Source organism: Parasteatoda tepidariorum, chromosome 9, assembly GCF_982258835.1.
Source record: "Parasteatoda tepidariorum strain Cologne lab strain chromosome 9, Ptep-v5.0, whole genome shotgun sequence".
In the NCBI taxonomy this organism is placed as follows: domain Eukaryota; kingdom Metazoa; phylum Arthropoda; class Arachnida; order Araneae; family Theridiidae; genus Parasteatoda; species Parasteatoda tepidariorum.
In genome coordinates this window covers 99,266,053-99,279,060 of record NC_141763.1, presented here as the reverse complement: position 1 = coordinate 99,279,060, position 13,008 = coordinate 99,266,053, and the positions used below count along the sequence as shown (strand labels likewise).

Below are 13,008 nucleotides of genomic sequence, written 5' to 3'. Positions count from 1 at the left end.
TGTAGGTCAAAATTACGATCTGTAGATATTTGAGGGGGTCTGCCCTTTAAAACGGCTGTGGTGTGTATGGCTGAAATCATATTCTTGGCTGTAGATGGCACCACTGGAAGACAAGAAATACCATGGTTTAAGTGGTTTGCTTAAATTAGCGTGGTTTCATCAAGCAGGCTTGCTGATATTTGGCAAGTGGCATTAGAAACAGCAACAATTGCATCTCTTTTTATACAGAGGGTGCGTAGCGTTTTTAAAAAGTGCTTAAAGGTGCTTATTTTTAATATACATTTTTTAAAAGCCCTTAAAAATGTTTTTATTTTTTTTTTATTTCGGGGTTTGTAAAAAGTACTTCATTTTCTATCTTTTAAAAAGAAATTATTTTCATTACCGTATTGATTGCATTTCTAAATTACAAAAAAATTGTGATTTTCATAATGTTATCTGCATTATTTATCAAAGACTACTTATTTTATCATGATTATGTAAACTTCTTTAAAATGTTTTGAATTTTATTGATTTTATGTTTATAAATTAAAAACTTTAAACAATAGAACAAAAATTAATTTTTATTACTACACGGATCCTAATTATGATTTTTTTTTCGGGCGGGGGGGAGTGATTAAAAATATTTTTGAGTGCTTATAAAGGTAATTATTTTTTGTTGAAAAATCTGGCTAAGCACCCTGTTATAAGACTGATAAATCATTTGGTTTGTCACTTTTAGTGATTAGAAAGTATTTATTTTCTTGTTTGATGCTTTCATTGAGATTATATGTATTTCATTTTCTTTTTATAGAGTGAAATTTTGAAAGAAGCTCAAACAATGATTGCTCTTGACCATCCACATATAGTGAGATTGATTGGTAAGTTAATAATCCAAAATAATTAAGCATATTGTTATTGTTGATTTGCTTATTATTTTTATTATTGTCTGCATTGTATCTCAAAACAAGGGTTTTTTTTTATAAATATTCTTTAAAAATGGCTTAATTGCTACTAAGAATTCATTTAGAATATTTTTATTATTTTTTGTCTTGCTAATCTATATTATATAAAACGCTAATACGTACGTATGTATGTATCAATAAAACCGATGATAATTCTTTTCTCGCGCTGGCAACAGTTTTCATTTTTAATTGATTGGATTTGGCGCGCAAGAGCACGTAGTGAGCAACCAGATAACAATAACCAGAGTGAGCATTATCAGGTTGTTCAATTCAAATTCATGCACTAAAAACATGACAATATTTAATTTAAACTCAATTAGGAATTAATTAATTAATTGAAGTGAGAATGCTTTAAAAGGCCGCTGTTGAATTGATATTTTTCTACTGGGAGCTACCTAAACGTCTAAAAAACGTTTAAGTGTTTGTATTGAATGCATTGAATCTTTTTATATTCCGCGTTTATTTATGCATTGAATTTTCACGCTTTAAATTGCAGAATATTAGTGAAGCAATATTTGATAATTTATTTTGCTAATATAATTCTTATTTAGCTAATGTTTTGATTTTTTCACCATGTACAATCTAAATCGCTAATATACTTTTTTAAAAGCCAATAAGAGAATTGGTAGAATTCTTCTACATAAGTACAATACTATGTCTTTGATGATAATATATTATGTCTTTGTGCTAGAACATTGTGTTCATTGGTGAGCGAGCGCAGTGAGCCATGGTTCACGGCGTGAACCACATAGGATTGCGTAGCAATTCTCGGGGGTTGGCGAGCGTTAGCGAGCAGGGGACGGGGCCTCCTAGTAAATAAATATTTTACTAAAACTTATTTTTTGTTAATTAGATATAGCTCTCTATTTTTTAAGCAGGCTTCTTAATTTTGCCCATCTTAAATAAAACTATTTCAAAAAGAAACCCATTTCATGGAAAAATAGCTAAATTGGCATGTTTTTAATTTATAATTGAAATTGTTTATTTCTTTTCCTAAAAATGTTACTCACTTTAATTTTAAAATTAAAATAGTATAAAAAAATCCTTATTTTCTTATTTACTAATTTGTATCTAATATTTAGAAGCACCTTAAAATTGAATTTTTTATATTCAAAATAATATGTTAGAATGTTAGTTTTTTATGTGTAAGAGCAAGCAGCTTTTAAAAACATTTTATATTTTGCTCATTTTTACAAATATTTGAAAGTTTTGCTAATGTTTAGCATCTTTATATATGTGTGTGTGTGTTTTGAAAAGAAAAAAGAAATTTAAATAGTTTGTTTTTCTTGCATAATTTGTTAACCTAAAAGTTGCTCAAATTTTCACCTTGAAATTGTGCCACCCATATAACAGTTTTTAATTTGATTGCCACTATTGTTTTTTTCCACCATTGAAAGTCATAAACTTTATGATTGTAGGTGTATCTGAAAGCAGCTGTTTTATGTTAGTAATGGAGCTTGCTCCATTAGGTCCACTTAGCAAATACCTGAAAATCCATAGGTAAAAACACATTACTATTTTTTATTAGAGAGATTTTGCACTCCCCTCCTGCCAGTTATCTAACATCCTTCCATCTAACTAGGTCAAAACTGTGAGATTTTACTCAGTAATTATAATCAAATGTAAGAGAAAGAAGTTAACCAGATGGAGAGTGAGGCAAAATCTCTCTACAACTTATTGTTGTTGAAGTATTAACAAAATGTCTACCAGAAGTCATTACACCCTGAGGAGTGAGGGTGAAATATTTAATTATCAAATTTTTATTCGATAATTTTTGATCCACAATTATCAAATCATCTGAAATTATTAAAATTGTATTTACTTAACCTTTTTGACCCATCTTTTGCTGCATTAAAATTTAAGTATGAAAAGCAGTTTGTGTTAATGCTGATATATTAAAATAAGTATACTATAAGTTTGAAATTTTCCTGGAAATCTCCTGAGACAATCTGTCTCAAATCATCTTGAATATTGTAAAAATGCCTATATGGGTAATAAATAATGAAAATAATATAAATGCATTAAATTATGTATTCTTATTGAAGTTGTAGAAACCAGAAGTAGCCGTTTTAAAATAATAAAAAAAAAACTAAAATTTTGTCTTAAAATATTTAAAACAATATTTAAATTTATTAGCATGCTGAGGATGGCGTGCATCAATGAATTATCTATTCTTACTGCAAGTTGTAGAAGCCAGAAGTTCCCGTTATGAAATAAGCATAACAAAAACTAAAATTTTGTGTCATGACATTTAAGAATAATAAAATAATTTATTAACATGCTGAGGATGGCATGCATCAATGAATGCCCAACTATTTTATATATTAATAAAATTGCTCTACATCCGTGCTTAGCGTGTTAATGAAACTAATACATTGAGCTGATTAAAACAATTTTAAAAACGTCCATACTTCGTTATTATTTTCCTCTTTATCTACCAAAATTTCTATGAACACCTGTTAGGGAATAAAATTTCATAAATGTAGGGTTGAAAAATGGCTAATTTTGCAATAGAGCTAATTGTCTTAATCTAACTCCATTGTTTTATGATTAGCGCAGATTTGAAATTAGCCGTTAATTTATTAGTATAACTGTTTTTTATTTGTATAGCTGTCAATCAAAAAAAATACTTTTATGCGTATTAATAAAAAGAAAAAGGTTCTTATAATAATATGAAAACAGTTAATACGCTCATTAATGGTTGTGGAACCGCAATCTGCTTGACTCTGCCTCACTAAGAATGGATTATGCCACCATAACATTACATATAAAATTTATTAAGTTATTATTCAGAAATATTATTTTCAAAATGACCCTTTAAAACTTTTCGATTTATTTTTTCTCTAACGTTTCTTAATGTTTTACTAAACACATATTTTCTTGTATTAACTAGAATAAACCCATTTTTATGATTCTAAATTTCTTTTCAGCGAAATCAGCATTTGTGAAATTCTTTTATTGATGCTTCAAGTTGCATCTGCTATGGAGTATTTAGAGAGCAAACAATTTGTTCATCGAGATTTAGCAGCCAGAAATGTTCTTTTAGTTAATGAAAGTTTTGTCAAAATTAGTGACTTTGGAATGTCAAGAGCTTTAGGTCTTGGAAAAGAATACTACAGGGTAAATTCATTATTCATTTCTTCTTCTTTTAAATCATGATGAGTGTTTACAGCTCGCGCAAATTTTGTGAAGAAAAGCAAGGATGTTGCCTAGAAACTACAGGGCATGTGATTTTTTCGCAAAATTTGGCATTTATCTCTTCGTCCGTGAATCGAAAGTTATAATCCGATAACATTTTAACTGCCATCTAAAATTTAAAGTAAGAATTAAATTCTAAAATGTAAATTTTGAAATCTTCGCTAAATCGTGCTAAGAAGACGTTTTCATAAATGGGGACTCTTCCAAAAAAAAAAAATTTCGTTTCTTGGATTTTTATCACTTTTAATATTTGAAACTACTCTAGAATCCGCTAAAATCGCTATTCGTTGTATGGAAAATATGATGGTAACAACTGATAGATATGTTTATTTTGCTATTTTATTTTACATATTTTTTTCACCAAATTAACAGAAGATAACAATCCTTATAAAGCAACATTTTATCCTTACAGAGTTTTTAATGTGCTTAAATTACACGAATATAGTTTACATTTTTGACTAACCAATTGAGACATCACTTGAAATTAATGACTAATCATTAAGCAAAGTGTATTTTCAACATATTATTTGTCCTGCAGTCGACTGATCGTAAAGACACTGATCCCAGTAGCACAACGATGTCTAGCATAACGGGCTGCAATCAGTAAGCGGGTGGGTGACCACTTGGAGCAGCCTTCGCAGGGATCAAGATTGTGCGGTATCGGTCCTCGTTAAACTGTTCTGCCGGAAAAGTGCTCGTCTTCACATGCAGGTGGTCGGGCTACCAAAGCAGGGAAGCCATCCCGTCTGCAGAGGATAAAAACTACCAGGGCATGTCTTTTGATCATCTCTAGGGATGTTTCTCAGACCGTCAGCGATAGCCCATTGTGCGCCATAAGTAAGGTAGCTGCCTACCAATATATTATTTACCTCTACAACTTACCAAATTTTTACTAAATTAAGAAGACGGGAGCATTACTAAAGCATTAGAATAGACACTAATACTAGTATGAGTTTTATCGGGGTAGATACAGTACGAAGAAAAAAGTCAAGCGGGAAAAAGTCAGAGTTTTATCAAGCTGGGAAAATCAAGAAAATGTCAGCAAAAATTAATTACTCTGGTTTGAGGCACCTAATAGTTTGGCTTTTTTTTTTCTTAAAAAGTTTTTGAAAATTTTGAAACATATTTTTTAATGTTCGATTTCAATTCAATTTGCTGAAATAAATATCTACTAAAAGATTTTTTTAGCAAAAAGTGCATTTAACATTTATGAAAAGAGGTTGAAATAAAAAAAATTTTTTTGTCTGAAACATTGAGCTAACGATATTTCATTATAGCAATTACATTGACTGACAATTAACGTTTCCCACAATGACTTGAAGTTGCTCTTAGATACCCTTAATCTGTCATATTTAACAGCATAAAGTAAAATGTATGTGTTGTCTATTATATATCTTTACTGCTATTTTCCTGAATTTTTTTTACGGAATATGTTTGTTTAGTTTATGCTTATAATAATTTTTTTTTTTATTGAAAATTATTTATTTTTCACTTAAATAGCAAGAAAAAAGTTTGCATACTATTTTTATGAACATGAATTAACTATGAAATTTATCCTGTCAGTTACAAAAGTCACAAAAAATTTCATAAAATGTGACCAATTAAAACGAGTAATTTTTTTCTTCGTGTTTGTGGCTACTTTTGATTGGTTACTTTTTGATGAATCTATTTGTAATACTTGAGGCAATATTTTGAGTCCGTTTTTTTTTCTTTCTTCCATTTATTCATTAATTTATTAGCATTTCTATTTATTTGATATTTCAAAATATGTTTTCATATAATGGCCGTTTTATAATGTCATCCAACTAAAGAAAAAAAATTCTGTTTTTCTTGTATACAATTTGATGTATGTTATCATTTAATCACATTTTATCCTGATGATAATGAAACATTTTGTTTTTATCAGGCGGAAACTGCTGGTAAATGGCCTCTTAAGTGGTATGCCCCTGAGTGCATTTATTACTTCAAATTCAGTAGTAAATCTGATGTGTGGAGCTTTGGAGTCACTTTGTGGGAAGCTGTATCTTATGGAGAAAAGCCTTATCATGTATGTTCCTGTATAAAATTTATGCAATTATATGTATATATATATATATATATATATTGAACCTGCATACAATAACCTCAATTTTAGTGGCTCTACTTGACTAAAATTTTGATTCAAATTTTTCCTGTCCTACAAAGAGCTCCTCTGAAAGCTGAGAACTTTTCAAGTTAATTACCTAATAATTTGTTGGACATCAATATTAGCTGTTTTTGCATGAAACCACATTAATTGTCTATGATCCCCAGTAGCAGAATGAACAAAGTTAATCTGCAACACTATCTTCATAAATTCAAATTTGTCTATGACACTAATACAAACAAAGATTATTATTGAAATAATTAGATTTAATCTTATGTGCACACTGCAAAATTGGGGCATGTAAGTAGATAAGAATTATAAGCAAAAAATTTAACATGTTTCATTTTAATTAACATTTTTTTACATTTTTAACTGAATGGATTAATTGAGATTTGAAAAAATGGAAAAGATATCATACAGTCATAACTATCTTACTAAAGCATCAACAAGCAACTTGTGATTTAAAAATTTTGAGTATAAGAATTTTAGAATTTTAACAATTTTCTTTGCTTTTAAATTCTCTACATTTATATATCAGCTGATATATAAATGTAGCAAATAATTTTTGTTAAGAAACCAAAACAGACATTAATTGATTAATTTCAGTTATATTAAGTTAATTATGGTTTGCTATTTTTCCTCTCAGTAGTTATTTTGCCTTCTTTTTTAAGCAATGAAAAATATTCTCTAAATGTTGAAATGTTTTTTTTTTATTTTTAAATTGATTGGAAAAATAATCTGCAGATGCAATGATAATCTACAGCAACCCACTACTAAATTTGATTGGAAAAATAATTCTGCCGATACTGTGGTAATCTACAGCACCCTCTGCCATGCTGGAGGGTATCTATTATTGGATCTGTGGTTGAACTAAATTATTTAAAAATTTTAGTTTGTTAAGTAAGCTAGATATATCTTAATATATATCATCTCACCGAATTAAGTACACTTATTAGTAATTAGATTTTTTTTAATTTAATAACATCTTTGAAGTACTTACAAAGTGATTCAATCTACTTTTTGAAATAAATGAAATTTTATTTCTTTTAAGTACTTAAAGAGTGATTGTATGTGGTGTTTTTAATAATCCTTATTTCTTTGAAGAACTTACTAAACCATAATATTTCAGGGAATGATTGGCAGAGATATTTTAAAAATGTTTGAACGGAATGAACGCTTAATGAAGCCAGAATCCTGCCCTGAATCAGCTTACAACTTAATGCGCAGGTGTTGGGAATACAAGTAAGTCAACAATTCATTCATGGGATCACTTTTGGGAGTCACGTAATTTTTTCCATTAACTTAGTGTTGAAGAAAACCTTTAGGAGAGACCATCAAAACCTCCCCCAGCGATCGGGCAAACCTCTGCACCAAATGTGGTAAAGATCAAATGAGGAGACACAAAAAATTATCATAACAAGAAATATTAACGAAGCAAATAAATGAATTCAAAATAACGTGAGTGGCTTTTATTTGGAGAGCTCTTTTTGACGATCTCTGAAAGAAAACGACACCCTTATTTAGGGCACTAAAGACGATGCTTACAATCATTTATTTTTAAAATTAAATTAGAAAAAAAAGTAACTCCTAGGCATTTTAAGCAAACAAACTTCTTTTCCCGTTTTAAAGCTAATTTTTCTGATCTAAAATTAAATGCTAACTTAAACAAAAAACTTAATTGCTTATTTGTTTAAAATAGTTCTATCATTCATAATTGGTAAATTTGTTTTTACTCATAACTAGGGGTCATTTTTATTGATGCTAAGTTTCATTCATTGGTCGAGTTTTCATGATGCCAGCACAAGTGGCATTGTTGCTCGAAGAAAATGACACTGACTAAAATTGAAATCGTGTATCTTCGATAACATTTTGAAGTCAATGTAGGTAACCCCTAAGAACGACCCACCTCCATTAACGACCCATTTACTGTGGAACGGAGAGTGATTGCTCCCAAGAGGTTTAACTGTATAATAATGACTTTGAAGTACATGTCATTAATTTTTGACCAAGAATTCTAAAAGTCAAATAATCTATACTATAGGGGTCACAAGATAGCAATAATAAGTAAGTTAAACCAGTTTGTTTCCCAGAGGAAACTGAGAGGAGGAAATTTAGGACTGGTTGAAATATCTTCGAGTTTCTTTTTGCAATCAAATGAGTTTTGATGTATGGAATATAGCATTTTGCGACAGTGACTCATCAGATTTTAAAAATGTTTTTGTTCTACCTGGATTCTAAAAGTATTCATTGAAGGTGGTCATTACATCAGGGTTGCCACAGGCTACTAAAATGCAACTATTTGCTACTATTTTCGGCCTTAGGCGACTATGGCGACTTTTTTTAAATGAAAAGGCTAAAAAAGCAACTATTTTCAGGAATAGGCGACTATTAGGAGACTTTTTTTACTCTTGGCGAAGTTTTTTCGCAAAAAGGTACGTTACTTTTCAGAACGTTAATAAAAGAAAGCAAACTTTTATACAATCATTTATGCCCAAAGAGCCAAAAATTTAAATTTCCATTGGATTTAATAAAATACTTGTTATATGTTCTCTCTGAGGGGCAGTTTTGTTATTTTTAATTGTTTTTTCCTTCTATTAACATTCATATTTTAGTGTAAGTCGACTTTTATTTAGGTACCTATTTTCTAATATGTATACCTTTTATATTTGTACAAACCTTTTTTTAATTGGAGCATAGTTAGGACTGGGCGATAAATCGATGTATCGCAAAATATCGATTTAGCACATCGATATCAGTAGGTCGATGTAGTGACTTTTGTTTTAGGCAATGCATCAGAAATCTGATTTAAGCCGCCGGAATTAGATTACAATCGCGGTTTAACGATTTAATATGCAAGGATCCTTTACTAGGCTAACGCTGTTACCGCACTAACGAAGACGATTTTGATTTCGTCTAGCTGCAGAGATTTTGCTATTAAGATGATGTTAGATTTGTGATGTTGAATGACGAAGAGTGAATTGAATCAGAACTCCCGGTTTCGTGCGAGGATCAGCATTGTAATATAGAACGCAATGCATAGTTTCTTTATGTCCATTTTTGTCTTTGGGATTTTGCGTTTTTTGAAGATTATTTTCAATGGGATCGTTGTGCATTTTATTTCGTCGGAAATAATTGTCGGGTTTCTTGTAAATTATTTTCAGTGAGACTTTTGCAGCGATCGTTTCGTTCTGCATTATTTCATACCATTTTTTTTTCTGTCTGGGTTTAACGATTCTTGTCAATTATTTTTAGTAAACCTACTGTTACTTTGCGATTGCTGCACAATCGCTGTTATCTTAAATTTTCGTTCTGAACTCAATAGATCAAATCATTGATATTTTTCAATTATTGTTTCTTATTTTAAGCGATTCAATTTAATAGGGGTATTTTGTATTTAACTTTGTTAAAGTTTGTTTTTTTAAATGCATTAAATGTAGTTAAGTATAATAATTTTATTGTTTTTCAACCAATAAATGCTCAGTAGTTTTTAATTATAAAAAAATTAAAATGAAGCTTACCTTTATTTAATTTGCTTTTATTTTTGAGAAAATGAAAACAAAGTTTTAAAGAAAATTGGCTATTAGTTAAAACAAATTTTTTTTTTAATTAAATAAAAAGTTTAATAATGTTTTGACGTTTTTAATAATTTAACATTAGTACTTAAAGTATTTTTTTTTTTATTTTTATTAAAATTCTTTCAATACTTGTTTGTTTTATAATTTGTTCGATAGTCAGTATCATTTTTAAACAAATAAATCTTAAGTCGATTTTATTTTCAAAAATGAAAATAACAATAAACAAGTAAAAATATTTTTGCATTTATTAAGTACAGAATTTGACCATTAGTTAATACTACTTTTTATTATTTTAAATAAGTAAATAAAAAAGGGTGTAATGATGTTTCAAAAGCATGTTTTCTTTTTCAACAAATAATAAAAAATAAAAAAATTTCTTTCTAAAGTGAACATTTCTTTGGTTTGTTTTTCACTTTCGTTTTTTTTTCTTCTTTTAATTTTTAATGCATGTACGTAAAATAATTTGTTACAATATTATTATTTTTAAACCAATAAATCTTAAATAATTTTTAATTTAAGAAAAATGAAATAATGCTTGGGTTTGCTTTTACTTTGACTTCTTTATTAATTTAATTGAAAAAATTAAGCAATGATATTGATGTCATAGTAGGATATGTTTAGAATTAATATATTCTTTTGTACTAGATTTATTGCTTTTTTATTTATTTTTGATTGATTTAAAGATTTCCCATAGGTAATTTTTGAACATATGCTAAATTGCGATACATCACTATATCGTGATGTCTAACTGACGATGGATTACGATTTAAAATTCCTGACATCACCCAGTCCTAATAATAGTATTTGACAATTAAGCTATAATTTTAGTTATTTGGCTACTATTTTTGATAATTTTTGTTCCTGTTCAGGCAACTATTTTCATAGTTTTAGGCAACTATTTTCATGCTTGAGGCTACTAAAGGCAACTATTTTTGTTCATTTTTTACTGTGGCAAACCTGCTACATGAGACTCGATGTATAAGTCTGTTATGTCTGTCTACCACTTATCAGCTTCTTTTGTCTTTCACCCACCAGTTTTTCAATAGAAAAATAATTCTTGAGACAGTTTTGTATAAATTTCTGAAGGATGCTAAATATTTAATTAACTGACAATTTAGTTGTTTCATAGATTTTAAAGCTAGATTTCTCAGTTTATGTAGCATAATATGTCATGGAAAAATTCTAATTTCAAGTACTTATTTAAATAAATCAGTGTTCAATTTTTACCACTGATCATTATAGTATATTATGAAAACTGGAAAGTAGAGTGTTTTCAAAATTCCACTTAACATGTTTATTTCTCAGGCAATGCATTTTTATATGTTTGGAACAATTTACAAAGCATCTTTTTATTCTTCAAAACTGCTATATTAAAATGTTTATTAAAAAGAATAGTTTTCAATTCTTCAAGATAACTGTTACATGTTATGGGAACTGGAAAATCAAGTGTGATAAAAATCCCCCTTAACCTGTTCATTTTTTAACATGTATGGGACATTTACAAAAAATCTTTTCTCCTTGTACCAATACTTTACTTTAAAGATTAATGTTCATTTTTTAAAGCTGCGTATAAAATTTTAAGAATGCTAGAAAGTTTTATTTTTAAAGTTCCACCTAACACATTAATTTTTTTAATGAAAAATTTTGAAAACATCTTCGTAAACTACTGAGTTAAAATACTTCGCTTTGGAAATTAGCGTTCAATTCTTAAAACTGACCATTAAGAAAAACTGGAAAATTTTATATTTCCAAAATTCCACATGGCATGTTTTTTTTTTCTTTCGTTGCAAATTTATGTATTTATAGACTTGTATTTAAATTTAGCATTTGATTTTAGAATAGATTTTAAATATTTTTTCATAACTATGTTTTAATTTTTATGATTTTTCTTTTAGAGCTGAAGATAGACCCACCTTTGCTGAAATTTATGAAATTTTGAAAGATTGCATAGGAACCAACGTATAAAGTGCACTTGCCAGTGTCATTAAAGTTCTCGCCTGTTTAAACATGTCCAGTGATGAGGGAGGAAATGAACGTGTCTGTTCTTTTTTTTTTTTTTAAATCCCAAATTCTCAGGAAGAACTATTTTTCATCCGGCTGTTCTATGTGTCTCAACTCTGAATCGTTCATTACAATTCATGAAAAACCATCTCTCATTTCATTGTGATCTGTGTGACTTGTAGTCCTAATATTATTTTTGTGGTATGTACAGAATTTTGCATTCCATGTGTGTGAACGCAGTTTGTAATAAAAAAAATGCCATTTGTTAAGTAAAACATGAATAAAATTAATAAAAAAAAAAATTGTTGTAAATAGAGGAAGGCAGAAGTGAAGTGTTTTGGGGAAACTGTTCTTCAGTTGTGCTTCTGAGAAGAGAGTGCTGAGCAGAATTAATTGAAGCTCTAGTCATTAGTTTTCATGCCATTTTTTACCTTCTGTGTTTGTTGTACAAGAAAGGATGTGTTTATTAAGAAATTATTTTCAATTATTTCAGTATACATAAGTGTTTTTTTATTGGACTAATAAAAAAAAGTGTTGAAAAATTGTTTATATTTATTTTTTTGCACAATTAACATACCAACAATAAATACGGGGGTGGTTTTTTTTTTAAGTGAGGGGCATTTTGTTGTGCACACTAATAGGTGACACTGGCGTCGTAGCGAGTGCTTGTGACGTGTCCCATCGTTTCTTGGAAACAATTGGGCTCAGTTGCAGCTGTGTAGGTAAACTGTGTTGTCAGTTTTGTGTCCTTAAAATGTTTCAATTTAACATATCCCCCACCATGCACAAAATGTGGTCAATGATGCGTTTTTAGTCTGCAAGAAACCTGTCTACTGAGCCAAAATCCCTTCCCTGCTGACGGAGAATTTGGCTATTCCATGACAATGACTCTCTCCGCAGCTCATACCTCAGATTTATTGGACTCTTTTCGTTGGGAAGTTTTGGACCACTCCTCCTTACAGCCCAGACCTTGCGCTGAGCAATTTTTATCTTTTCCGACATTTCAAACATCGTTTTGGCGGCAATGGTGACGACTACGTGAAAACAGCTGTGACCTCTTGTTTAAGGGGGTATGTTTGTATGAAGAAGGTATTCTGAATCTCGTTGTAAGGTATGATGAGTGTTTAAACAGGCGTGGCAACTATGCTGGAAAAAAAAAAAGAAAAAC

General features: G+C 29.4%; 1 protein-coding gene across 9 annotated transcripts in view; it reads left to right on the top strand.

The window, feature by feature from the left end:
* LOC107451227 (uncharacterized) overlaps positions 1–12,382 on the top strand; it is a 78,777-nt gene extending 66,395 nt beyond the window's left edge. For all 9 annotated transcript variants that reach the window (XM_071186181.2, XM_043043056.3, XM_071186175.2 and 6 more), the window contains 6 exons: positions 791–857; positions 2,360–2,441; positions 3,872–4,061; positions 6,046–6,186; positions 7,394–7,506; positions 11,735–12,382. In XM_071186181.2, coding sequence (XP_071042282.2) covers positions 791–857; positions 2,360–2,441; positions 3,872–4,061; positions 6,046–6,186; positions 7,394–7,506; positions 11,735–11,804 — 663 coding nt within the window. In that variant the 3' untranslated portion in view covers positions 11,805–12,382. The remainder of the gene's footprint in view (positions 1–790; positions 858–2,359; positions 2,442–3,871; positions 4,062–6,045; positions 6,187–7,393; positions 7,507–11,734) is intronic.
* The last annotated feature ends 626 nt before the right edge of the window (positions 12,383–13,008 follow it).